At 46.7% G+C, this 23,639-nt stretch overlaps 1 protein-coding gene across 6 annotated transcripts in view; it reads right to left on the bottom strand.

The window, feature by feature from the left end:
- Window positions 1-16,901, bottom strand: part of LOC147419448 (uncharacterized) — an 89,687-nt gene extending 72,786 nt beyond the window's left edge. The window contains exons 1-4 of one of the 6 annotated variants that reach the window (XM_086506304.1): window positions 16,599-16,692; window positions 16,464-16,503; window positions 16,002-16,037; window positions 15,702-15,795 (exon numbers count right to left, since the gene is read on the bottom strand). In XM_086506304.1, coding sequence (XP_086362430.1) covers window positions 15,702-15,795; window positions 16,002-16,037; window positions 16,464-16,503; window positions 16,599-16,677 — 249 coding nt within the window. In that variant the 5' untranslated portion in view covers window positions 16,678-16,692. Of the gene's footprint in view, window positions 1-15,701; window positions 15,804-16,001; window positions 16,067-16,300; window positions 16,411-16,430; window positions 16,693-16,781 lie in introns of those variants that run through there. The other 5 variants (XM_086506299.1, XM_086506302.1, XM_086506300.1 and 2 more) reach the window with 5 other exon arrangements.
- Window positions 16,902-23,639: the final 6,738 nt, after the last annotated feature.

Consider the following 23,639-nt stretch of genomic DNA (forward strand, 5'->3'; position numbering starts at 1 on the left):
TTCGGGAACTGTGAACACATCACATCCAAAATATAAAACTTCAAGATAATGAACTGTTGAAACACATCTTGTCCATAACTTGACCAACAATAATGAATTGGCACGCCCATCCATAGTGTTTTAGATGTTTGATTGATTCCCTGCCAGATGCATGTGCATTGAACTCCGACCTACGGGTCCAAACACCAATAACTTGAACTCCAACACACGGGTCCAAATTAATTATAGGGAGCAGTCATTGCTTGCCCCTCTCTACCACTCACAAGCCTCTCTCTGGCTGAAGCTAGTGGTGACACCTGTCATTTGACTAGAAATCTGATGTCGAGGCCACTGTGGCCACCGCCACGTGTGCCATGTCGATCCCCTCTGCCAAATCTTTATTATCGTAATCTCTATCCAGCTTGCCTTTATCCTTGTTTTCCTGTGAGTTCCTGCTTTTGCCTTTGGCTTCAAACTCTCGAGCCAAACAAAGCGTCGAGTCACATTCATAACAACTCCGGTCGTACGTCGTGGGTACCAAGGCAGCTAACTGAGTACTGGTATTGCCATCCTTGTCCAACTGACCTTTGCCGCTATCCTCTAACGAACTCCTCCATTTGCTTTTGACTTCACGAACTCGAGCCAAACAATTTGTTGGGTTCCTTGAGAACTGTGTCGTTGCATACTGTGTCGTTGCATAGGCCGCTAAATGGATGGTTGACAATCCGTTATCCATAGCTTTTGGTTGTCTTTGGTCGATGTCGTCGCGTGTGCTCGAGCAAGGGGAGGCCATTTTGAAGTTGCAAGATCTAGTAATTGGGTACCTTCTCACACTCCAAAAAATGGCCGTACAAACCAAGCCGTAAAAGATCCAAGCCGATTCAATTCCACCGCATAGGGAACTCCACATGCAATGGGCTCCGCACAATCTGCTATCCCTCTCTGAAACCTGAGACTCTGTCACCGATAGCCGCTACGCACGTTTGCCATGTGGTAGGCCTCGAACAAATCCAAAGCTCCACAATAAACTGTGCATAACAAGGGCTAAGAGTTCCGTCCAAGCCACTTTCGGTCCGCTCCACGGCTTATGCCAAACTGCTCCACAATCCGCCTTTTCAACTCTAATTTCCCGCCTCTTCAATACCCAAGCCACATCTCAATCCACCTTCCACAGGCCACCGAGGCAATGCCAAAGCTCTTAACACCCTTTCAACTGCAAAGTCGCTTGCTCCCAAACCGCTCCACTGAAACCGGCCTGTTCAATCCAAAAAGGGCGGTAGACCTTAGACATAAACCTTATTTGCTTTCACCCATTTAATTTGTCGCCCACTTTACCTGTACTTTCAAGACACAACAAAGGGAAAAGGGATACAGGCTGCTAGATTGCACCTGTATGAGAAGACCGACACCAAATTGGCCCCTAAATTAGGCGCCCCTTTCGGTATTTCTTTATTCTTTAACAGAGGGAATAAAAGTTGTGGTTCCCTACAAGCTGCCCCGCACAACCTTGGCTGAATTTCAACTGTTCTGGCCCGATTTCGGTAGCATAACGATACTAGGACCCTTCACAGTCAGTATTCCCACGCATTGGATGACTTTCCCGACGCATACGGACACTTTGCAAAACCTGGCGAGAATCTGCAGCACGCTGAATTCTCTGTTTTCTGCCCCGAAAATGCGTCAGATCACCTGTACAGCGGTCCCCTTGCGTCCCCGAACCTCCTGGGGGTATTAGGGTCCGTTTAGGGCCGAAACCCTAAACCTGCAAAAATACACAGCAGGCTGTAATTCACTGTTTCGGGCTCCGTTTTGCGTGCCGGTCGCATCTGTAGCAAGTCCTCGAGCTCCCACACCTGTAGGGCTACTTGCCCTTTGAATCAGACGAGATTTCGCACGTGAAACCTCTCCAAATCACTTGTACCTGCGGGGGATTAGCCGCTAGCTAATCCAGTACCTGTGCAAGAGGCTCTTGCCTCGGCAATCGCGCATGAACCCACACAACTATACATTGGTCAAATGAAAAACCCACTAGAGGGGCATAACATACTGCCATAGGGGAGAGAGAGAGAGAGCAGTGCGTAGCGTGCAGGGCATCACTCCTGGCACCGCACTGTACATAAGAGGTAAGCAAGATTAGCCGCTAGCTAATCCAGTACCTGTGCAAGAGGCTCTTGCCTTGGCAATCGTGCATGAACCCACACAACTGTACATTGGTCAAATGAAAAACCCACTAGAGGGGCATAACATTATTGCCATAGGGGAGAGAGAGAGAGCAGTGCGTAGCGTGCAGGGCATTACTCCTGGCACCGCACTGTACATAAGAGGTAAGCAAGCACTCCATTGAAGCTCTCAACCTGTGACAAAAACTGCAAAATGATCCTCTCTTCTCTAAAATCAGCGCCACTTCTTCATGCATAAGGAAAGTGCACAGAAATGTGCCACTTGGCACATTTACAGGCCATTTCCCGTTTCGGGGTTGCCGCCTAAAAATCTCTCGACCGGTTGCCGAGTTGGCTTCGCGGCAGAGTAATAAAATGTTCCCCTTGTTATTCCGGAGATAATGACGCGAACACATTTTCAGGTCCCAAAATAGCAGTTCCCTAAATTTTAGGAGATGCTACCATTGTATCTTTCTAGGTCATCTGACCCTCTTAGTACACTGCAGCCACACCAAGAACTGAAATGTAGCCTCTGTAGCAAAGGATTCCACTTTGGCTAGTCAATGACCCCACTTTGGCTAATCATAGTCCTTGTCCAACCTTAGTGCTCTCTTCCCCTCGGACCTGGACTCTCTCTGAACAGTTCCACACTAGTTGTGCAATGCAGGGCAGTTAGATTTCCAGAGGGGTGTTTCCAAAAAGTGAAAATGAATAAATAATAAGAAAGAAATCAACAAAAAGGATAAATAGTAGTCACACGCTGGTGACATCCACAATCCACCTCTCATAGACCACCAAATCTCCACTTTTACTGCACCGCTCCACACCCTCTGCAAAAGGGGAGGAAGATTCGCTCCACAATTCACAGTCAAAAAGGTCTCGTAGTCGACCGCCAAAGGGGGGACCACAAGACTACAAGATAGTCACCATCAAGGCGAGGGAGGGCACTGTCGAGCTGCGGTTTAAAATGCAAGTGGAGAAAACTGTCGCCGGGGGGGGGGGAGAAACAAACAGGGCAGCGTTTTGAGATGCCAAGGAAGCTCTAGGGAGCCGTTGCCATCAAGACCACGACAGCACAATGTTTTAAAACGCTTGTTGACACGGAGATGCAGGGTGCTATCGGCACAGCGTTTCAAAACCCAGCCAATGGAACAAGGGGGGCGGGAAGCTCTGTTGCAGGGGGTGTTTCAAAAAGCTAACGGGAGCAAAGGGGGGCTTGGGCAGCTGTGAACAACAATGTTCTAAAACGCAACAGGCACTGCCAGAGGGTAGCTCCGGGAAGTACAGTGTTTTGGAACGCAAGCAACTGGTAGCGTCTTCTCTTCTCTGCAGGCCTGCTTCTCCACACCAAAGGCTTCAAGCACGAGCTACACCAAGCTCTGATACCATGTGAAAGTCGACGATACAGAAGCCTAGAGACCAAGGGGGGGGGGGGGGGGGGGGGGGGGGGGAGAGAGAGAGTCTCCTGAACAAATCAACCTTGGCAAAGAATAACTGAATGTGATTCATATGCGCTCGCTGCTACTGTGAATTTCTCGCTCCGCCATCGCCACCACCACCCCCTCCCCCCCGCTACGCTCCCCGCTGCCCTCCTCCCCCCCCCCAACGCTACCTTGCCATCCTGCTGGCTGCCTCCCCCCTCCCACCCGCTGCCCCCCCTCGCGCTGCCCCTGTCCCAGCCCGTCCGCCCGCCCCCAGCCCCAGCTGCCGCCGCCCGCTGCCCTATCCCCTGTGCTTTTTTCGTTGCCTATCCGCTTGCCCCAGCCCGCTATTCCCCCCCCCCCCCCCCCCCCCCCCCGCCTCGGCCCGTTCGCCCGCACGTTTGGGTCCTTCTCCTCGGTTACTCCCTGCAGTTCGGCACTTTCGGCATTTGCTTCAACTCCTTGGAGCAATGTTTGGCGTGCCCAATTGTAGCACCCTCCCGTCGTCCCCTTCTTACGCCACAGCAGTAGACACAGATGGAGCCTCCAGCTTCGCCACAAAGGGACTCGCCAGAAGCCCCCTCGCCCGTTTCACGAGATTTCATGTTTGTGAAAGATTCTATTCAGCCCTTATTATCATTTACTAGAGACAGCAATGTAAACTCACATAACATTTATGATAGTTTGTTGCCTCTTTTCAGTGGTGGAAACTTGAATGTAAATTCCAATGAGGCAAATGTATAGTCTATGCGGTTTCAAAAAATGCTACAAAATTGGATGCACCTTTATCTAGTCATGCTCGGTAAGGTTCTCACCATGCATCTTATGCATCATATTGTTATGCTTTGGTTGTTTCTAGCTTATGTGATGTAGAGGAGCCCTTGTTTTTTTATGAAGCACAAAATTCACAAAACTGGATGGCTGCCATGCAATCAAAATATGATGCACTTATAGAAAATGACATGTGGACTTTATCAGATCGAGTTTGAGTCCTCCGAGATGGCGTCCAAGGTCATAGCTATGAGTCCACTGGCCATCCGAGCATCACGTGCCCACTTTCGACAGTGGCGACATGGTTTTGACCCAGCTTCGGATGTTCTAGTAGAGGAGGCAGACATCCCCATCTCAGTCTGCTTTCCGGGTTTACGGAGGGAGTACCTACCACTTCTTTCTAGGATCGATTCCGCCATTGGGACTGTCCTGGAGACACCTCGTACGGCAGCATCAGTAGCTGCCAAGGCGGCTGGCATTCCCTCAGTTCGAGTTTTGGTCAGAGATACCCACACGCTCCTGAAGGTTATCCTTTTACCTCGGATGAGTGGGGGTTGGTTTCGACAGAGTGTGGAGTACTCGGGCCTCCCGAACCAGTGCTTCATTTGCCGACACATGGGCCATCTAGCGAAGGCCTGTCCACGGAGGAGGCTGCGACCTGCACCACAGCCTCAGCCCCAGCCTGCCAGGGCTGGCCCGCAGCCACAGCTAGCGGCACAGCATACAGATGCAGAGCCACCCTCCGAGCTTGGGGCTCCAACGGAGGAGGGGTGGCAACAAGCCCGTGGCCGCCGACGCCAGGGGCCGCAACGTCAGCCTGGCACTCAGAGTGGCCCTCAGGTGCCTACTTAGCAGCAGTGGGTTCCCACGGGGAACCGCTTTGGTCCTCTTGAGCAGGAGGAGATTCCTGCGCCAGCCCCCACCTCCGCTTCTCCCTCGACAGCCCCCCCCCCCCCCCCCGAGTTCCCCCTCTCTTCCTCATCCTTACCGCCTTCTGCTCCCGTCGCCTCTCCACCTTGCCCCTCTGCCTCTGTCACCCCATCCCGCCCCTCTTCTCCTCCACTCTCCCCAGCTCCTTCTCCCCCCCCTCCTGCTCCAGTTCCTCAGTCGGCTCAAGAGACTGGTCCCTCTCCGGCGGCTAGGAGATCTCTTGGCAACGCCTTTGCCGCGAGTCGCCTAGCGAGAGAGGGTCAGCCCTTCTTGCGGCCCCCTCTGCAGATTCAGACATCCTCCCTTGCAACCATCCCTCGTGGGCTGGCGAGCATTGACATCCGACGCCGCTGGGACTTCTTCGACTACGGGTTCACTCGTTTTCTCGGCGATTCCGCACCAGACCGTGAGGTAGCCTGTTTCAAGGTCCATGTTTTGTTCCTCGCCGCTAGGGGGACAGAGGCCTTGGCCTCAGCAGTTGGTTTCTCCTTCCCCCTCTGTGGTAGGTCCGAGACAGTGGTTCCTTGACTCAGTGGTGGGATGGTTGCATACACAGGTCTTAGAGTTCTCTCACCACATGGGAGAACTTGGGAGTTACAAATATGCTACAGACTTTGTGGCCATTGGCCAAGTTTGCGGCGGTGACACCCCCAGACTCAGCAGGATGTAGACACATTGTGGTTTACTTCTTTGCTGATACGCAGTGTTTGCCTTGCTATGTATACATTCATGCGGACTCCTGGACAGAGGAGGTTGCGTTACGCACGGCTCACTCTGCTTGGGCATGGGCTAGGCACTCACTGCAGTCACGCCTATCTAGAGGACGCTCGGATGCGGATTACTCCCCATCCAAGCCTGCCTCGAAGATAGCCCGTCTTGCTGCAGCGGCAACATCTGTTCTCTCTCGCTCCCCATGAGGATCGTCTCATGGAACGTGCAGGGACTAGGTGGGCCCCAGTTTCAGCGACAGCGGGGCCGATTGCGTCAGGAGCTTCAGCGTTGCCTTGTGGGAGGAGAGATTGATCTCCTTATGCTTCAGGAGCACCATCTGTGTGAGAGCTACATTCGGCGATGTGGTCAGATTTTGCGTGGACCTTATGATACCTTTTGGTCAGCTGCTTTTGGACCTGGAGGCATCCAGGGTGGGGTATGTATGACTATTGCAGACTCATTGCAACAGGCCATGCTCAGTGGATTACTATGTAGGTTCAGGGTGGCCTTGTGGGCTTCCTGAACATCTATGCGCCCAATGTGGCGAGAGCTCGTGCAGAGTTTTAGTCACAGATGTTGAGTCTTTGCCGCAGGCCGATCATTGGTGTATAGGAGGGGACTTCAACATGTTGGAGGACCCTTCTGACAGGATTGGTGGCAGCCATGCTACTGTGCATGGAGTCGAGTTGGCAGCTTGGGAGAGGTTTTGTATGACTTTGAGGGTCTCGGATACATGGCAGCACTCTGGTTTTGTGAGGCCCCCAGACATTCTTGCCTTCTCTAGATCGGACCGAAGAGTGGAAGGAGTGAATCTATCGCGGATAGATTGCTTCTACACTAGTGACCACTTCAGTGACTTGGGGGGTTCAGTGGGCATCCTGGAAAGGACTTCCTTCTCGTACCATGCACCAGTGATCCTCACGGTGGCAGACAGGTAGAGGATTGGGAGCACGATGCTTCGCATCCCAGAGAGGGTCTTGTTGGACTCAGCACTCAGAGAGAGGGTAGAGGCTCTCTGGACAGAGGGCATGGACAACCAGGTTTCATCTGCAGACAGAGTGGCCTCAGGCCTAGCTCAGCTTAGCCACTTTTTTCTTCAGGAGTCTCTCGCTCATCGGGCTGCAACGAGGGAGGCGGAGCAGCGTCTCAGACGAGGCATTGCTTCACTACAGAGGATGCAGGAGCAACATCCAGACAGTCCATAGTTGGAGGAGCAGTCACAGCAGGCTCGACAGGAGCTTGCTAACACAGAGGAGAGGCGTCATGAGTTTGCCTTTCACCGACAGGCATCTCAGTGGACTCAAGTGGGTGACAGAGTGACTGGTGATTTTTTTGAGACAGTGGGACCTCGGCACTCACATGCCAAGGTCATTCAGTTGAGGAGGCCCGATGGGTCAGTCGCTTGTGAGCCCGAGGATATGCGTGCATTTGCTACTGACTTTTACCGTGAGTTACTGTCGGTTGAGCCTCAGTCAGAGCGGCAGGATGCATGCAGGGCGCAAGTTTGGGCACAGATGCGCCAGAGGCTAGAGATGCCACTTCAGCTTGAGGAGCTGCACACAGCTCTTAGGGCCCTCCCTCGTGGTAGCTGTCCAGGTGAGGATGGGTTGACTCCCAGCTTTTCTTGGAGTACTGGGACCTGCTTGGCCCAGATCTTTGTAGTGCTTTTCAGTACATTTTGCACACAGGAGTGATGCCTGACAACATGAGTGAGGGTCTGATCTACCTCATTCCCAAGGAGGGTGGCTCCTTGGATGAGATTCGACAGTGGCGCCCCATCACCATCCTCAACTCAGCCTACAAAATTCTTGCCAAGGCTCTGAGTTTGAGGATTCAACCACTTTTAGAGAGCCTTATACATGGGACTCAGACAGGTTTTGTCAAGGAACGTAGTATCCTTACAACATCTTTACTTTCTAGGAGGCTTCTACCCTGGCACGGCTCCGTGGTCAGAACCTTGTGATTTTTCTTCTCGATTTTGAGAAGGCATACGACCGAGTTGACTGGGACTTTCTAGAGGGCACTCTCTGCAGGATGGGCTTCTCAGATGCTTGGATCAAAGGGGTGTTAGCTTTGTACAGACAAGCTCACAGTCAGGTGCTTTTGGCAGGGGGGAGAGGTGAGCGCTTCATGCTCACACGCTCAGTCAGACAGGGTTGTCCTCTTGCCCCCTTTCTCTTTTTGTTCTATGCAGAGGCGATGAGCAGATTTTTGGTGTCACAGCAGGTTGGTCTTCGGGGCTTAGCACTCCCTATTCGGGGAGAGGAGCTACTGGACGTTGACTCGGCCTTGTACTTAGATGGCCAGGAGGCCAATCTTCACAGATGTGAGCAGGCTCTGGAGACATTCTGTTGTGCATCGGGCGCACTGATCAACTGGAGAAAGACAGTGGCTTTCTCGGTTGGTAGTGCTCCTGTGCCAGATTGGATGCCAGGAGAGGGTTTCAGGTGGATTCCCCCAGGGACTGCAGTTTGGTACTTGGGTTGTTAGGTTGGTTTGGACTTGTCTCCCGAGCAGCAGATTGCTCCTCTTCTCCTATCCATCAGGAAAAAGCTGTTACATTAGAGCTCAGCACGACTTTCGCTGGCTGGTAGAGTAGTAGTTGCCAACCAGGTGCTATTGGCGACTATGTGGTACATCACTTCATGCTGGATCTTCTCGAGTTCTTGTATCAGCTAGGTAGAGAGGCTGATCAGGAACTTCCTTTGGTCAAGACGTGACACTCAGATGGCCCGAGCCAAGGTGGCTTGGTCGATCATCACGCTTCCTCGTTCTCAGGGAGGGCTTGGGATCATTGATCCAACACAGCAGAGCAGAGCCCTTCTAGGGAAGTTCATTGTCAGAGGACTTCTTCCAAGTGAGGAGCCCTGGAAGGAGTTCTTGTTGCAGAGGCTTCGTGCCAGGGTGCCTCAGTTAGGAGGCCCTTGGCAACCTTCAACCAAATGGATCTTTACAGAGATGCGCCGAGTTGGTTTGAGCAGGAGACTGGAGGACCGCTTCGCTGTGAGTTTGCTTCGTTCTTGGGAGCTCTTACGACGTGGCCTAGAGCAGCGACAACCGATGTGCACGGAGGAGCGCCTACGGCAGCCCCTCGTCTGGAACCCCATGGTTAGCACTCAGAGAGGCCACTTGGTTTGTAGTCGGCCTCATGTTTCCTGGGGTCCCATGGCAGCAGGTCTAGCGCGCTCTCTAGGTGACTAGCTAGAGTTCACAGGTTTGTCAGAGGAGGTGCAGGGTTTCCAGCTGCTGCAGGGCATGAGAGGGGTGCAGAGCATGTGTCAAGACATCTCAGAGTCAGTTCCAATTGAGTGGCTCACGCCTCTCGAGCCAGTAGCACCCCGGTGGATGGGAGCCTTCACACGACTGGAGGTTCTCATTTCAGTCAGGGCCTGCTCCGAGACTATCCCAGCCCTATTCTTCGAGCTTCAGGGTGGGGGACGATTACAGCGAGTTGCAGTAGAGGCCCCGCAGGTAGCAGAGTGCTGTTTTCAGAGGATCCGAGTTGTGGGCATCTGTGGGAGGACTTGCGTCATAGACCCTGACCCAGCAGCTCTTGAGACTGGACACTCCAGGCTATGGGCTTGGGAGTGTTGTCCACTGGCACGAGTATAGTGGGATCCTGTTGAGTGGCTATGGAGGGACCCCTTCTCTTCTGCAGACCACCCAGGAGTCCCCTTCTTTCAATACACTGTTCGGCTTGGACGTCATATACTTGCAGCACAGAGAGGCCTGCCCCGCTGCAGCACGTCATTGGCAGGAGGAGGGCCTCACAGTCGAGTTCTTGGCAGCCTTTTGGCAGAGGCTGTGGGACTCCAGACAGCCGAGGCGCGTCACTTTGTTTCAGTGGCTGGTTGCACACAGAGCTACAGCAATAGGGAGCTGGCTTGTGCATAGTGGTCTCTCGGCCGCATGTGCAACCTGTGACCAGTTGGTGGAGAGTCAACGTCATTGTCTTTGGGACTGTCCCTCGGACCAGCAGGTGTGGCTACGAGTTCTTCGGCTGATGCCTACTCTCTCCATGGCTAGACAGTACACTTGGGGGGCAACGGCTTGGTCCATTCTCACGGGCCCGGCACTTCAATTTGAGCTATCTTCCACCAGCAGGATGATAGTGATACAGGGGGGGCGTCCTACACTCCAACCTGCTACAGAGCTTACTCCAAAAGAGTGGTGCAGTGAGAGAGGAGTGTTGGGAGCTCATCAGTGGCCTGACACTATGGTTCATCTGGCGGGCCCGTTGTTTTCGCATTTTTGAGGCCCGCTCTGTGCCGCCAACAGAGACTGTTCGTGACTTTTGGCTAGAGCTGATCCATACTCTCAGAGGACAGTTTGAGGGACTACAGGGCAGCTCCGACCGCATGCGGGAGCGTCGCGAGGCTTTCCTTCAACTCTGGCGCCCTGGGCCTTTCTATACCATTGTGCAGGGTGTGCTCAGATGGCACTACCGACCACCTGTGTGGCTCTTCCCTCCTCCCATCCCTTCACTTAGCCTCACTGTATATATGTTGTTCTTTCATTGGGAGAGTCTCCCCATCATGTTTGTTGTAGCCCTCTCTTGCAGAGGTGGTTGTAGCCCTACGGGCAGCTTTCATTAACTAATAGAAGGATCTTTTTCTCGGAAAAAAAAAGAATAACTGAATGTGTATACAATGGAGGCAAGGGGTTGCTTATATAGCAATCCTAGTGAATTGCCCTACCCAAGACTTTGACAAATAAGTAAAATAAATACCTAAAAGCCAAACTAAATAATGGGAACACATTGGGCAGTTCACTTGAGATGCCGAAACTTTAACACTAAATTGATAAATTATAACCGACATGGAACTTAATTGCAGAACTTAGCCGTAAACGGCACTGCTAGCACTCCTTAAGCCAATCTTCGTGCTTTAATTTTTCTCCTTCTATCCTCCTTAAAGCTCCTTGATGCTTTTCCTCCTAGCCTACTTTATGCCCCTCCTGATCCTTCTATCCTCCTTAAAGCTCCTTGATGCTTTTCCTCCTAGAATACTTTATGCCCCTCCTACTCCTCTTTTACTGCTTCCTTTTATGCTCCTTAAACATTTTCCTCCTTTCTTTTCACATTGAACCCCCCTCTTCTAATTACGAGCTACCATTTAATGGCCAAGCTCTTGGGAAGCCACTTCTTATGGGTGGCCATTGCTTGCCAAACCCTTCAAAGTGCACCATATTTGGTTTGCATATCGACCACGGCATCGCCAAGCACAACGTCTTCCTTTGATGGCCCATGATATTAAAAAAAACAATAAGCTTTCTTGCCATGTTCGATATATTCCACAATCAGCGCATTCCGAGAGAGCTCATTCACTGCCATGTTCGATACAGTCCACAATCAGCGCATTCCGAGAGAGCTCATTCACTGCCATGTTAGATATATTCCACAATCACTGCATTCTGAGAGAACACGTTCCAAACAAGAAGCTTCTCAATTACTTTTTGTGATATATGAAGTGCACCACATTTGGCATGCTTATCAACCCAAAGCATTCTGAAGAACACCGCACAAAGCATACTTATCAACCGAAGCATTACCAAACACATAGCCCACAATCAATGTACTTAAGAGGGAACATTCCGGACTGTGCTTTCTGAAATGCACCGTATTTAGCATAATTATGGACCAGAGCATTGTCAATCTCAACACTTGGCCCACATACCGACCAAGGTACTATTATTATCGATTATTCTTCAAACTTTATCTGCTTTCACATCAATTCCCCTGTTCAAGGAAGCTCGAAACTGTAGAGAGAGTTGTATCTGCCATAAGAAATTAATGCCCAACTTGAGCATTGTTAAGCACATGCTCTAACGCATGCTAGACGCGATCATCCAAAAGCCTGTAAAGTTGAAGCCGATCACTCGAGCACGCATCTCAAGTCCGGTCCAAAGACGATAGATTTGGCCCCCGAAAAATATCAAAATGCCCATAACTTCTCCATTCATGCTCCAATCGGCGAGCCACAAAAGACGAGCTTGTAGAGCATTCTGAGTACTAAATAATTAACCTTGTAATCACTTCCCACGAAAAATCGGACGGAAAGACAAACGGAGCGGCTATCTACACACTTTTTAAGATGTCTTATCCTTTTTTTGCTTAAGGTTGAGTACTTGTTTTAAGCCAAATACGTTGCGTCAACTTATTTTACACATGCCTTTTCTAAAAACATTTTTTAAGTTAATAATGTTTTGTTTTATCTAGTTTTGTTTCGTAGCAAACAAAGTGATTTAGTTAGTTTGTTTGTTTGTTTTTGTTTTTCTTTTCTTTTCTTGTGTCCCTTGCTTTTATAGTTTTATGAGTGCTTTATTCCCAATTATAATTCGTGAGTTCAGACTATTCTGAACTTATGAAGGTATATAACACTTTTAGTACTTCAAAACAACTGAAATAACAAAGAAATAGAGAATCCACACGGGTACACGTGGAGTGGCGGAGTTCCACCCCTAGACGTATTGGCCCCAAAGACTCGCGCCCCTTTCGGTATTTTGTTATTTATTAATCTGCAAAGGATACAACTCCTTTTAGAACCAATCTTCGAACTATGCGTCCAGATGCGAGAAAGAATGGCCCTAAGGGCACTTATATAGAGTGCATGGGATGCTAAAAGCACAGCCTCAAAAGCTACTCGACTAAAAGCATCTTATCCCAAAAGCAACCGCTCCAAAAAGCTAGCGCTAAAAATTGCCCAAATCAGCCAGCAAGAATTTTGAAATTCCATACAATTGCCACGTAATCACCAATAGCACAAATCGTAGAATTTCTGTACAGCTGCTACCATGTCATCACCAATAGCGCAATTCTCGAGCATCCGGCTAGTTGGCACGTCACTAACTTGTCTCATATTCTTCTCTTAAAGAAGAGGAATCATCCTCGATTAAATAGCTATAGGACAAAAACTTTCTTTAGTAGACTCAATAGACACTAACTCTAAGTACCACAAAAAAACATACATTGATTGAACATGCAGTTCACAATTCACACTTTAATTTTTCAAAGTTGTTGGAATCAAAATTCGTTTGCATCAACGCGTAGAGCTTGTTCGAGAGGATTAACTTTGCCTAATGTCACATATTCCAATTCTCAACCGTTGAAGAAAATTTTAGAGGCCTCTACAACACAGAAAAGCGTCAAAAAGCATGTATTAGAGCTTTATAGGGCAAAAACAAACTCCCTTTTCTCCTCTTCCTCGTTCTCTCTTTGTTTCTTCTTCATCCCACTCCATAGCTCCCATCTGTAAGTTGATGTAGGATCGGTTCTCTCCTAAAAAAGGGAAAAAAAAAAAGATAATTCTTGAAGAATCTCTCTATTCTCCGTCCATGTCGATAGGATCTTGCTCTGGTCTCAAGAGGGCAAGTGGTCTTGGGCTCTTTAGGGCTTGTGCCCCTTAAGACAAAGGGATGAAGACGAGAGTGCCCCCGATGCGCGATGGACTAAGGGTGGGAGTGGCTAGTGAGTCCAAGGCAGAGACACGAGGATTCTTTGATAGAAAATTTGAAAGCGCCATCCTGCTTTGTCTCATCTTTGATAGGACCGGGACTGATACACTGTAATCGCTTCCGTCGAGTGATCAGACAAAAAGTTAGACGAAGAAACAATCAACACATTTGGCAACGCTTTTAGTAGTTCAAAACAACTGAAAGAACAAAGAAATACAAAATCCACACACGCACATGTGGAGTGATGGAGTTCAACCCCTAGACGTACTAGTCCCAAAGACTGGCGTCCCTTTCGGCATTTCTTCATTTTTTTAACTGCAAAGGATACAACTCCTGCCGGAACCAATCTTCAAGCCCTACGTCCAGATGCCTAAAATAATGGCCCAAAGGACACTTATAAAGAGTACATGGGATGCTAAAAGCAAAGCCCCAAAAGTAACTGCTCCAAAAAGCTAGCGGTAAAAATTGCCCAAATCAACCAGCGTGAATTTCAAAAATCCATATAGTTGCCACGTCATCACCAATAGTGCAAATCGTCAAATTTTTCGTACAGCTATTGACATCTATATATTGCAAGTGTAATCTTCTCAACTATTTTCAAGTCTTTCAATTGTAGTTTTACGAGACTTGATGAGTCATCCGTCCGCCGATGGGTGATTACACCGAACCTTGATCTTTCACACCTTGAGAAATGCTAGAAGCCAAGCTACATTTACTCTTGTAGGAAGTCAAGTGGAACTAGTCACTTCATATATATATCTTGGAGTCCCCTTCACTATTGTGCTACACGATTCACTTGTAAAAGTCCACAAAAAGCAGCCAAGTACGTGGCTTTTAATGTCTTGGTGTCGATATGAGTATCAAGGGAGCCCTTGGAGGCAACCTCTCCAATCCCTCTTTTGCTAGTGTTTCTGCGGCAGCCCTTGCAGCCAGTGTTTCTTTGGAGTTTCACCGCAGTTGGAGCAACAGCATCTGCATTTTGTTGCAGCCATACTCAGCCATCAAGGACGACCATCCGGTGTAGATTTGTCACGTACAACTCCATTTAAATCAGCCTCAAACCCTTGTGTTCTTGCAGCTAAGAGGTAGAGCCTAGATCAGCGAGAATTTAACCATCTTTGGTTATCAAGAAGGGATCAAGAGATCAGATCAGCCCAAGAGTTTGCAGATCTCAGCAAAGAGCACAGAGTTTTCAGCCAAGTAGATGCAAAATCTAGACACTAGAAGTCGACTCAAATCAGCTCTTTTGAGTTTCCTAGCTACATCATCTCTTCCCCAAGAGACAGGGACCCCATCGAGAGAGCTTATGAGTCTCCCAGTTGGTCAAGAATTGGTGGGTTTGGTAAAAGAGTGTACTAACTACTTATCATCACCTTCACCAAATTGTTATATAGTACAACAAGATGGAACACCACCCTCCCCCCCCCTCTCCAAAATAGGTGGGTTCGGCCATTGGGCCTACCACTTTGCTTCTCATCGCCTTCCTTATCTTGCTACCAATCCAATGGGACACCATGGGACTAATTGACACTCCCCCTTTCGAAAGTGTCAATGGCTTGCAACCATGGAAGGATGTAGACCATTAGTTTTTGCAACCAGACAAATAAGAGATGGGGTATTGTGAACCCCATTGCTTTGGACCCCTGTGATTTCTCCAATGAGAGCGAGGCCTTACCAATAGGCTATCATCTGCTTCTTGGTTTACATACACAAACTTTCATGCAGCTCACAATCAGTTTACATCCAGCTTACTTGGAGTCCACATCAAAGTACTTCACATCCAGTTTACATAAGAGTTTGATTTAGGGTAAAACGGTGCACATTCTGTGAGCCAGGACATCGGCAATCCCTTGATCCCATGGGAATAGGCAAATGTTATTTACTCATGGGAGAAGTCCCCCTTCTACATCATGTTTTGTGATGATTCCCACCCATTATAGTGACAAGAAATGCATGCATTGAGAAGGTTTAGCAGCTTCTCAACTTCAAGGATGCATGTCACCGCGTATTGGTGCAAGCGAGCTGCTAAATTGACATGTGCATGCAAGCAATTTTGAACAACTAACAAACGAATGTAGTAAATGTGCTCTCTCTCTCTCTCTCTCTCTCTCTCTCTCTCTCTCTCTCTCTCTCTCTCTCGTGTATAGATATGCTTCCTATGTTTACATACGTACCTAAAGATACAGAAACACAGACATGTGCGTGTGTGTGTGTGTGTGTGTGTGGGAGAGAGAGAGAGAGAGAGAGAGAGAGAGAGAGAGAGAGAGAGAGAGAATACACGAGCTCCGTGGGATCCAGAGGCGATAGATTGAAGAAAGGCACTGCCTTCCATCTTCAGTCCCTCCGCCTCCTCCTCCATCACTTTGCGCACCCTGCAAAACTTCAAGTTGATTGCTTCATCATGCACTTGCAGAGCAGAATTTATGTTGCCATGCACAGTGAAGCTCAAATGTACACAAACATGCAGCCAGCAACTTCCCAGTAAAAGACCCATCCAAGAAAGAAAAGAGCGAATGCAGTTCAAAATGTTTAACTGAAACATTTTCTACATTTTGAGTGGAATAAAGTAAAGCAGCACCTGGAATATAGCTTGCTTTGTATGGGAATGCCTTCACTGCAATAAGTACTTCTGCTCTTGATTTCCTGTAGAGCACTAATCTCCTTAGCTCAGCTAATCTCATCATTAACCCCCTAATTACGCTCGACCTCTGCTGACGCAACTCTACTCAATCAAGATTTTCTGTTGTCCATGTTAATTATTAGCTCTAATCAACCAATTGCAGGCAGGTAATTACTAATTAGTATGATTAAGGACTAGCATTAATCACACGATATTAATCATCGCACAAAAACAAGTCGTAAAGATTAGGGACCAACACAGAAATGTTCATCAGGTGCTACGCTGCTGTTTCTCTAATTGATATGCAGGCTAACTACGACAGGTACAGTGGGGCAGCAGCTCTCCAATAAGAAAAGCAAAATTAGAATGATGATCAACCCAACCCACCTACAAGAAAGCGGTCCGTGACTGTGCCTTTACTTATTACAATGATTCCAGGCACTCAAGAGTCCAAAATTCCCTAATGTAGACAAAAATTAAAATCTTCTCATCTGCAAGAAATAATTATGAGAGCTAATTAGCTGCCAATTGTAAACAGCTTGTAATTGCGTCTACCCGACTGTGAAATCGAAGCGGAGGTAGAAGAGGAAGAGTTCTTAAAAGTTATGCGAAAATTTAAAGAGTGATGGCGCATATGCGGCCAGGCTCCATTAAAAGAGTGCCATATCTCCTCCACCTTTAAGGCTTATAATAATAATTGGCTTCTTTGTATTCGTTTTCTATTCTAAGGGCACTTACACACGCCATGTTTGGCGCTGAGGCGAATGCACCAGCGTGGATGCCGCGTTCAAAGGATCATTGGCTTAAAAAAAGGGCCTTCTCTTCGCGTCCATATGCTTTGAGCAGTGCAGCAATTGTTTAAGCCATGGACTCGTCCATGTAAATATGCTTTGAGCAGTGCAGCAATTGTTTACATGGACTCAAAATCCGATTTCTCCCTATCAATAGGGTTAAGTGAATTGCAAGAAATTAGAGCTTCTTTGCTATCTAATTAAGTTGCATTGATAATTGCATCTGGTGTGTGTGTGTCTTTTCTGGTGAGTGTCTATCTCATTGCTTGCGCACAATTTATGCTTATTCCTCTCTAATTTTCCTTAGAGATCAAAGCACCATTTTGCAAATGTACTTTGTGCACAAGGATTTACTTTCCTCCATCTTTCATTTGATCCCGTAAGCTCTGCATTTGGAGTTCATTTGAACTTCCTACACATAGCTCAATTTCTCTTCAAAAAAAGAGGCCCAAAAAGCAAATTCTTTTAATATTTTGCTCAATCTAATGAGCCTCCTTCACAAATCCTAAAATTTTTGATATGCTGCAGAGAATTTTAAACCTTCTCAAGTTCTTTTCAAAGAGCTAAATATTGTGCAAATAGGACAACTTTTTCCTATTCAACATTGACTTGGAAAAAATGATGAAAACCCCAATTAGGTGCCAAAAATTTGAGAGCTTTTTCACTACAATCACATACTTCACTTTGTGTGGTAAAAACACTCAGCAACCACAACACCTACACATCGTTGCACATCTTTAGACCTTGAATCAACCGACAATCAATCACAAACTAAACATGGCGACAGTTTCGACAGCAACAAAAACAACAAAAATTTGACGACTTGTGTGAAGGGAAAACCCTTCAATCGACAGCGATACAACCTTGTGTTTATGTGTGCACTCAATGTGTATGCCTCTTTAAAACTTTCATTTGTGTTAGGGAAGCTCGTGTGTTTCACCTTCGTGATTGATTTGAAGATTAATAAGTCAAAGAGTGCTCAACAGAGTCTCCCATGACCTCCTTGTTAGAGTATTTGCCATATAGTTGGGATTTGAGTCCCAAGAAATTCTGAGTCCGCGTTAGGTGCACTATTTGAGCATATCTAGCTTTTGGAAAAGTGGATGCAATGTTTGTAGGGGGCGGGCTTGCTCCCTACAATTGGGCTTGCCTAATCCTTTGACACTTGGAAAAGGAGTGTGTTAACATTTACCTCTTTGTGTTGGGGTACCAATTATGTTTTCATCTTCATTGTCCTTGAGCACTTGCATTGAAGCTTGTTACATGGTCCAGCACTATCTAGCCCACCCTTTCATTTTTAGGAAGTGAGTCTTTCTCTTTACATGCCTTTGGGTAGGCTACAAAGTGAACCCAAATATTTGCAGGTGGTCTTGGACAACCTGACATATTTTGTGCCGACACTAAATAAGTGCTCCTTGATACGACTTGCATTACTATTGAAGAGATGGTTGCAAGTCAAGCATTAGAACTTGAGAGCAATTTTTCCCTATTCAAGCTCGTGCATGTAAGTCCACTCCTTTCCTCAAGCCATATTCTTTGAGCTTTATTGATGCTTCCTACAATGTCCATGCACACGATGATTAGATTTCTCATCAAGCAACAAAAGTACTATAAGTAACCAAGTGCTATGTAAACGTGCAATATAATTTAGAGATACTAGGCACCTTTATGTCTCTTGGAAGTAAGAGTAGAATCTCAAAAAACCAAGAATCCCTAGAGACACATTTGGTACTTCATCATATACATAAAAGCCCTGCTCAAACACAACTATTCACCACATAACATATCTTCTCTAGGCGGTAAGAGCCATTGGCTCAAACACAATTCACTAATACAAAAGCCATACAAACATCTTCTCATGTAGAAGTAAGAGTGATGGCTCAAAGACGACTAACTAAACCTTTGTATATACCCTAACTACAAATAGGGCCTACTTGGAGGTAAGAGTGTCATCTCATAACTACCAAGAGACCTTCTATTACATGCAATGTTCACTTGGAAGTGAGAGTGAATGTTCATAATAACAACAAGAACTCCCCACATTGTTTCAAGCTTAGAAGTAAGAGTAGGTTTTCAAACAACCAAGAGAGAAGTTACTACATTGTTGTTATGTAAACATTCCTAACTAACAGGTGCACTAGCACAAGAGCTAATGGTTTAATTAGTTTCTGTTAGGATCATTGTGTGTGTGTGTGTGTGTGTGTGTGTGTGTGTGTGTGTGTGTGTGTGTGTGTGTGTGTGTGTGTGTGTGTGTGTTCATGGAGGCTTAAAAGGGTAGGCAGCCATAGCTTACATAGTAAGATATAGAGAGATAAAAGCACACAGCTTGAAATGAAGCGGGCTCAATATACAAAGTGCACAATATAATACATTAGCGATGTATACATCAAGGCCTTTATTTATTATGGATAGATATCCAGTTGGGGCCAGCTTTGACTTACATAAAGTCATACAAAGGTATAGGATAATATCTAGGATACTAAAAGATTATCTTCCACATAAGCTTTTACAGTAGAAGATGTTTCTCATCAAAGACTCATACTAAACTAAAGACATGTCCACCTAACAATCCTCCTCTTAGGCATGGCCTATATTGAAGTAAGCCCAATCAAGACTCAAGGCCACACAAGCTAGTAGTCACACAAACTGGGTAGTCACATAGACAAAAAGTCTCAACAAATATGGTGTGTCACAGACTTAGGAATCCTCCCCTCAAACAAATAAGGCAGAAGACCATCCATATATAGAGTACATCAGTATATTCACAAAAGGGAGTAGAGACAACACAGACATGCAGATAGTTGTCTTCTTCGTCCTCTTCATCTTTGTCTTCGTCGTCACTCTTTGCAAGGTTGATTTTGCCTTTTCCTCTTTTGCTGTTGCTACTAGTGCAAACTGGACATACCTTTTGAGAAATACCTTGGTTTGCCACATTCGTAGCAATTTTTAGTTTTGGTCCTAGTTGATTAAGAAGCAGTCCTAGATGATGATGCAATGTAAGCTCCTCTATGTGCTTACGCCTTTTTTGCTTGCTTCTTTTATTCTCCAATTAAGGCATTTATGAATTGTTGTAACGTGGGTGTTAGTTCCTTCTGTCCTAGCACTGTGACTATGCTCTCAAACTTTTTTGGGACAACACTTAAGAGCACAACAATCTTATCTTCTTTGAGGATCTAACACTTGATATACGTAAATTGAGCAATGATGCTCATTAACCTATTGACGAGGCTTGAAATGTCCTCCCCTTGATTCATTGCCCATTCATTGTCAATTTGTAAAGGTTCTCTTTAAGGCTAATTTTTCTCATTTTTTACTTTGTACAAAAATTTCTTCTAAGATTGTTCGTGCTTGGCTTGTTTTGGTGCAATTATCAATGAAGTGCACGTAATTATCATGTAGCAAGGTGATAATTATGCCTAGAGCTTGTTCATCTTTAGCTTGAATTTGTGCAATTTATGCTCTGTGAGTGTGCCTTCAACTGGGAATGGTTCAATTGTTCATGGCTTAATAATAGACCATAGTTGCTTTTGCATGAGATACAGTCGCAATTTAATTTGCCAGGTGTAGAACCCTCCCCTATTGAATTTTTATATCCATTTTTCTCACATAGTGAGGGGTCTTAGCGATTAGCTAGAGCTAATGCTAGTGCCTATCCTCTTTACAAGATGCACTATCCTCTATAGGTGACTGCATACATTTTAATTGATTGTGTTATGAATTTCAAAATTTAATTTTGAAGTGCAATAGGCTTTAGGGAGAACGTGAGAGAAAGATTCTTTTACTATTTGAGTGTTCATATAAGCTTTTTGATGCTCAAATTTGGTTGATGCTTTGGAAACCTTGTTGAAGCTTTGCTCGAGGCTCGATTTGTTAAGTATGGAGCCTGATTTACCCCTTGTAATTTTCTGTGGTAAAAACGCGCATTTGTAAGGCCCCCATTATGAGGAGAAGCCATCGTGCATGAAGGAAAATCACTCGCCGGAAATAAAAATCACTCGTCGGAAACCAAAATTTTCACGGCCAAAATTCAGGGGCAACTTTGGGGGCCTCGGGAGCGGAAGCCCCCGATACTTTTTTTTCCCTTCGCCGGAATATTATGGCCGGACGACGGCCGGAAAGTGGTTGGAAAACGACCAGTCGGTTGGCCGGTGGTGGCCGATAGTCAATGGCCGGTGGCCGATGGTCAGAAGTCAATGGCCAGTGGCCAGTGGCCGAATTCAATGGCCGGTGGCCGAATTCAAAAGCGGACTTATCTTCTCAAGGGAGGCCACACATGGACGGATATTGGAGGGTCCGATTTGCACTTATCCACACAAGGGTGGCTACACATGGTTGCCTCTCATGAGAGAGGGCAGCCCTCTTGGCATATAAAAGGAGGCCATTTCTACACACATTTCATAGTGTGAAGTTGATGCAACAAGGTGGGTGTGAGGTGGTGAGAGTGAAGCAAGGCGTGAGCTCTATTAAGGGTAGAATCCCTTTGTAAACTAATTCTTGTTTTGAAGTACTAAAGCCATTGAGTGGCTGCTTTCCCATGGACGTAGCCCACATTGGGTGAACCACGTATATCATGTGTACTCTCTCTCTGCTCAAAGTAGCTCGATATTTTTTTAAAAAAATCCTAATAAATAATGTACATTGCCACTTATTTTGATTTTCATATATGTCATAACTCTTAGTGTAAGGTTCTCATAGAAAACAATTTGAGCCGATTTGAGCAAGGGAAAGAAACTTTTTCATTGATTTAATTTTTTGCACTTGCACCAAGTGTGCCTCCTTAGGTTTGGTAAAATACCAAACCTAGAAATTTTGACACTTGTCAACCAACCATGGCTTGGTTCTACTCTCCTAATCCTAGTTGTCTAGTCCACCTTATACGAGGAGGTCGCCACATCACCAAAGGTCCATGTCATCACCCCATCTCACCTTCCACATCACCACAGTCAACACTTTGACCTTAACACTTGGCTTGCCATCTCACTCTATTTGCCAACTCATCTACCACCATGCACTACCACCTTGCATGCCACTTTACCTTAAGTGCCATTTCATCCACCACCTCACATGCCATGTGTAAGTAATGCTTGCATGGCTTGCCACATCACTCGCCACCTCATGAGCCACCAAGCATGCCACATCGCCACCTCACCAATTCATTAGCCTCCTTTTTTGCCACCTAATCATTACATGTCACCAATTTGACACGTCATCATATGACATGGCAGATGAGGGGGTCCCATGCGTCACCTCATCGTTCCACCTAGTATGCATTCCATGTCATCAATCATCCACATCAGCTTGCCACATGGATGACAATGTCATTCATGCATGGCCACCTCAATAGCCATGTTATTTTAATAAAAGAATTAATGTTAATAAATTAAAAATCAAAATATCTCAACCTAATTATTTACGTGGCAATTTTTGCAAAAAAGTATACTATTATGTAAATTTTTTATTTTTATAAAGTATAAATTAATAATAAAATTATATTTATTTAAAATTTTATTGGATCACAAAACAAAATTGGTTTTTTAAAAAGCTTTTGGTTTACTTATGCACACGGGTTTGAGAACTTTGGTTCGGGACCTTCCCACCGTTTTCCTTGATCACATTGCGGCCCGAGTGGGAGCTCACCATCGTCCGTGCCGTCATTCATCGTCTACCGAGCCTCGTCAGCCACCCTAAGCACGGTGAGACTTGCGAGACCCAAAAATGGCTCGAAAGTAGCCAAGCCCATCAGCAGAAGGTAGCCTTGGCACTCGCCCATTGGCACTTGCCCAAGGGGGGATTGCATCCCGACATCACAAGAGGGGTGAAGGGAGCTCATTGCCTCACCTCACCCGTCCCTCGCTCGGCGTCCCGCCCCGTTCCCGTCTCAATCGAGCACCACTATCCGTATAGTTGCACACAATTCAGAGCAAGCCAACAAACCCCCAAGCACCATGGCAACCTAGATAGAAATCCTAGCCGTGAACCCCATGGTCTAAGGCGCCTGAACCCCATGGTTGGACATGAACCTGCGGTCTTGATATGGTTTGGGCAATCGCGACTCATACTATGCCCTAAAATGGGCCATATGAGCCATACGACACATTTTAGTGCATAGTTTGGGCCTTGACCGCCCATACCATATTGGATGGTTGTACAACTTTGCATGGGTGGGGGATTGGTGCTTAACCCCACCCATGCAAAGTTTTAGAGCTATCAGATATGGTTTAAGTAGTCCCGACCCATACTATGCGCTAAAATGGGTCGTATGTCTCATACGGCCCATTTTAGCGCATAGTGTGGGCCTTGAGCGCCTATACCATATCCGATGGATGTGAAACCTTATGTAGTGGAGGAATGGCTCTCACCCCCACTTGCACAAATTCTTATGGCAATATGATATGGTTTGGGCAGTCCTAGACCATACTAACCGCTAAAATGGGTTGTACGCTATTTAGCTTATAGTATGAGCCTTGACCGCTCATACCATATTGGATGACCGTGAAACCTTGCAGGTATTAGAGAATGGTGCTCACACATATGTGTGCAATGTCTTATGGCCATCCAATATGGTTTGGGCAATCCCGAACCATACTATGCACTAAACGAAGCCGTATGGCTCACATACCCTATTTTAGCACATAATATGGGCCTTGACCACCCTACCAGTTTTGAGACCACTTTGGATGGTTGCACAACTCTATAGGGAGGGGCAAATGGTGCTCACTCCCACCCATAATAATTTTTGTGGCCATCCGATATGGTTTGGGCGTCATAGCCCATACTATGCACTAAAATGGGTCGTATGAGCCTT

The sequence above is a fragment of the Adiantum capillus-veneris genome, chromosome 29, assembly GCF_014529385.1.
Source record: "Adiantum capillus-veneris isolate H3 chromosome 29, ASM1452938v2, whole genome shotgun sequence".
Lineage (NCBI taxonomy): Eukaryota > Viridiplantae > Streptophyta > Polypodiopsida > Polypodiales > Pteridaceae > Adiantum > Adiantum capillus-veneris.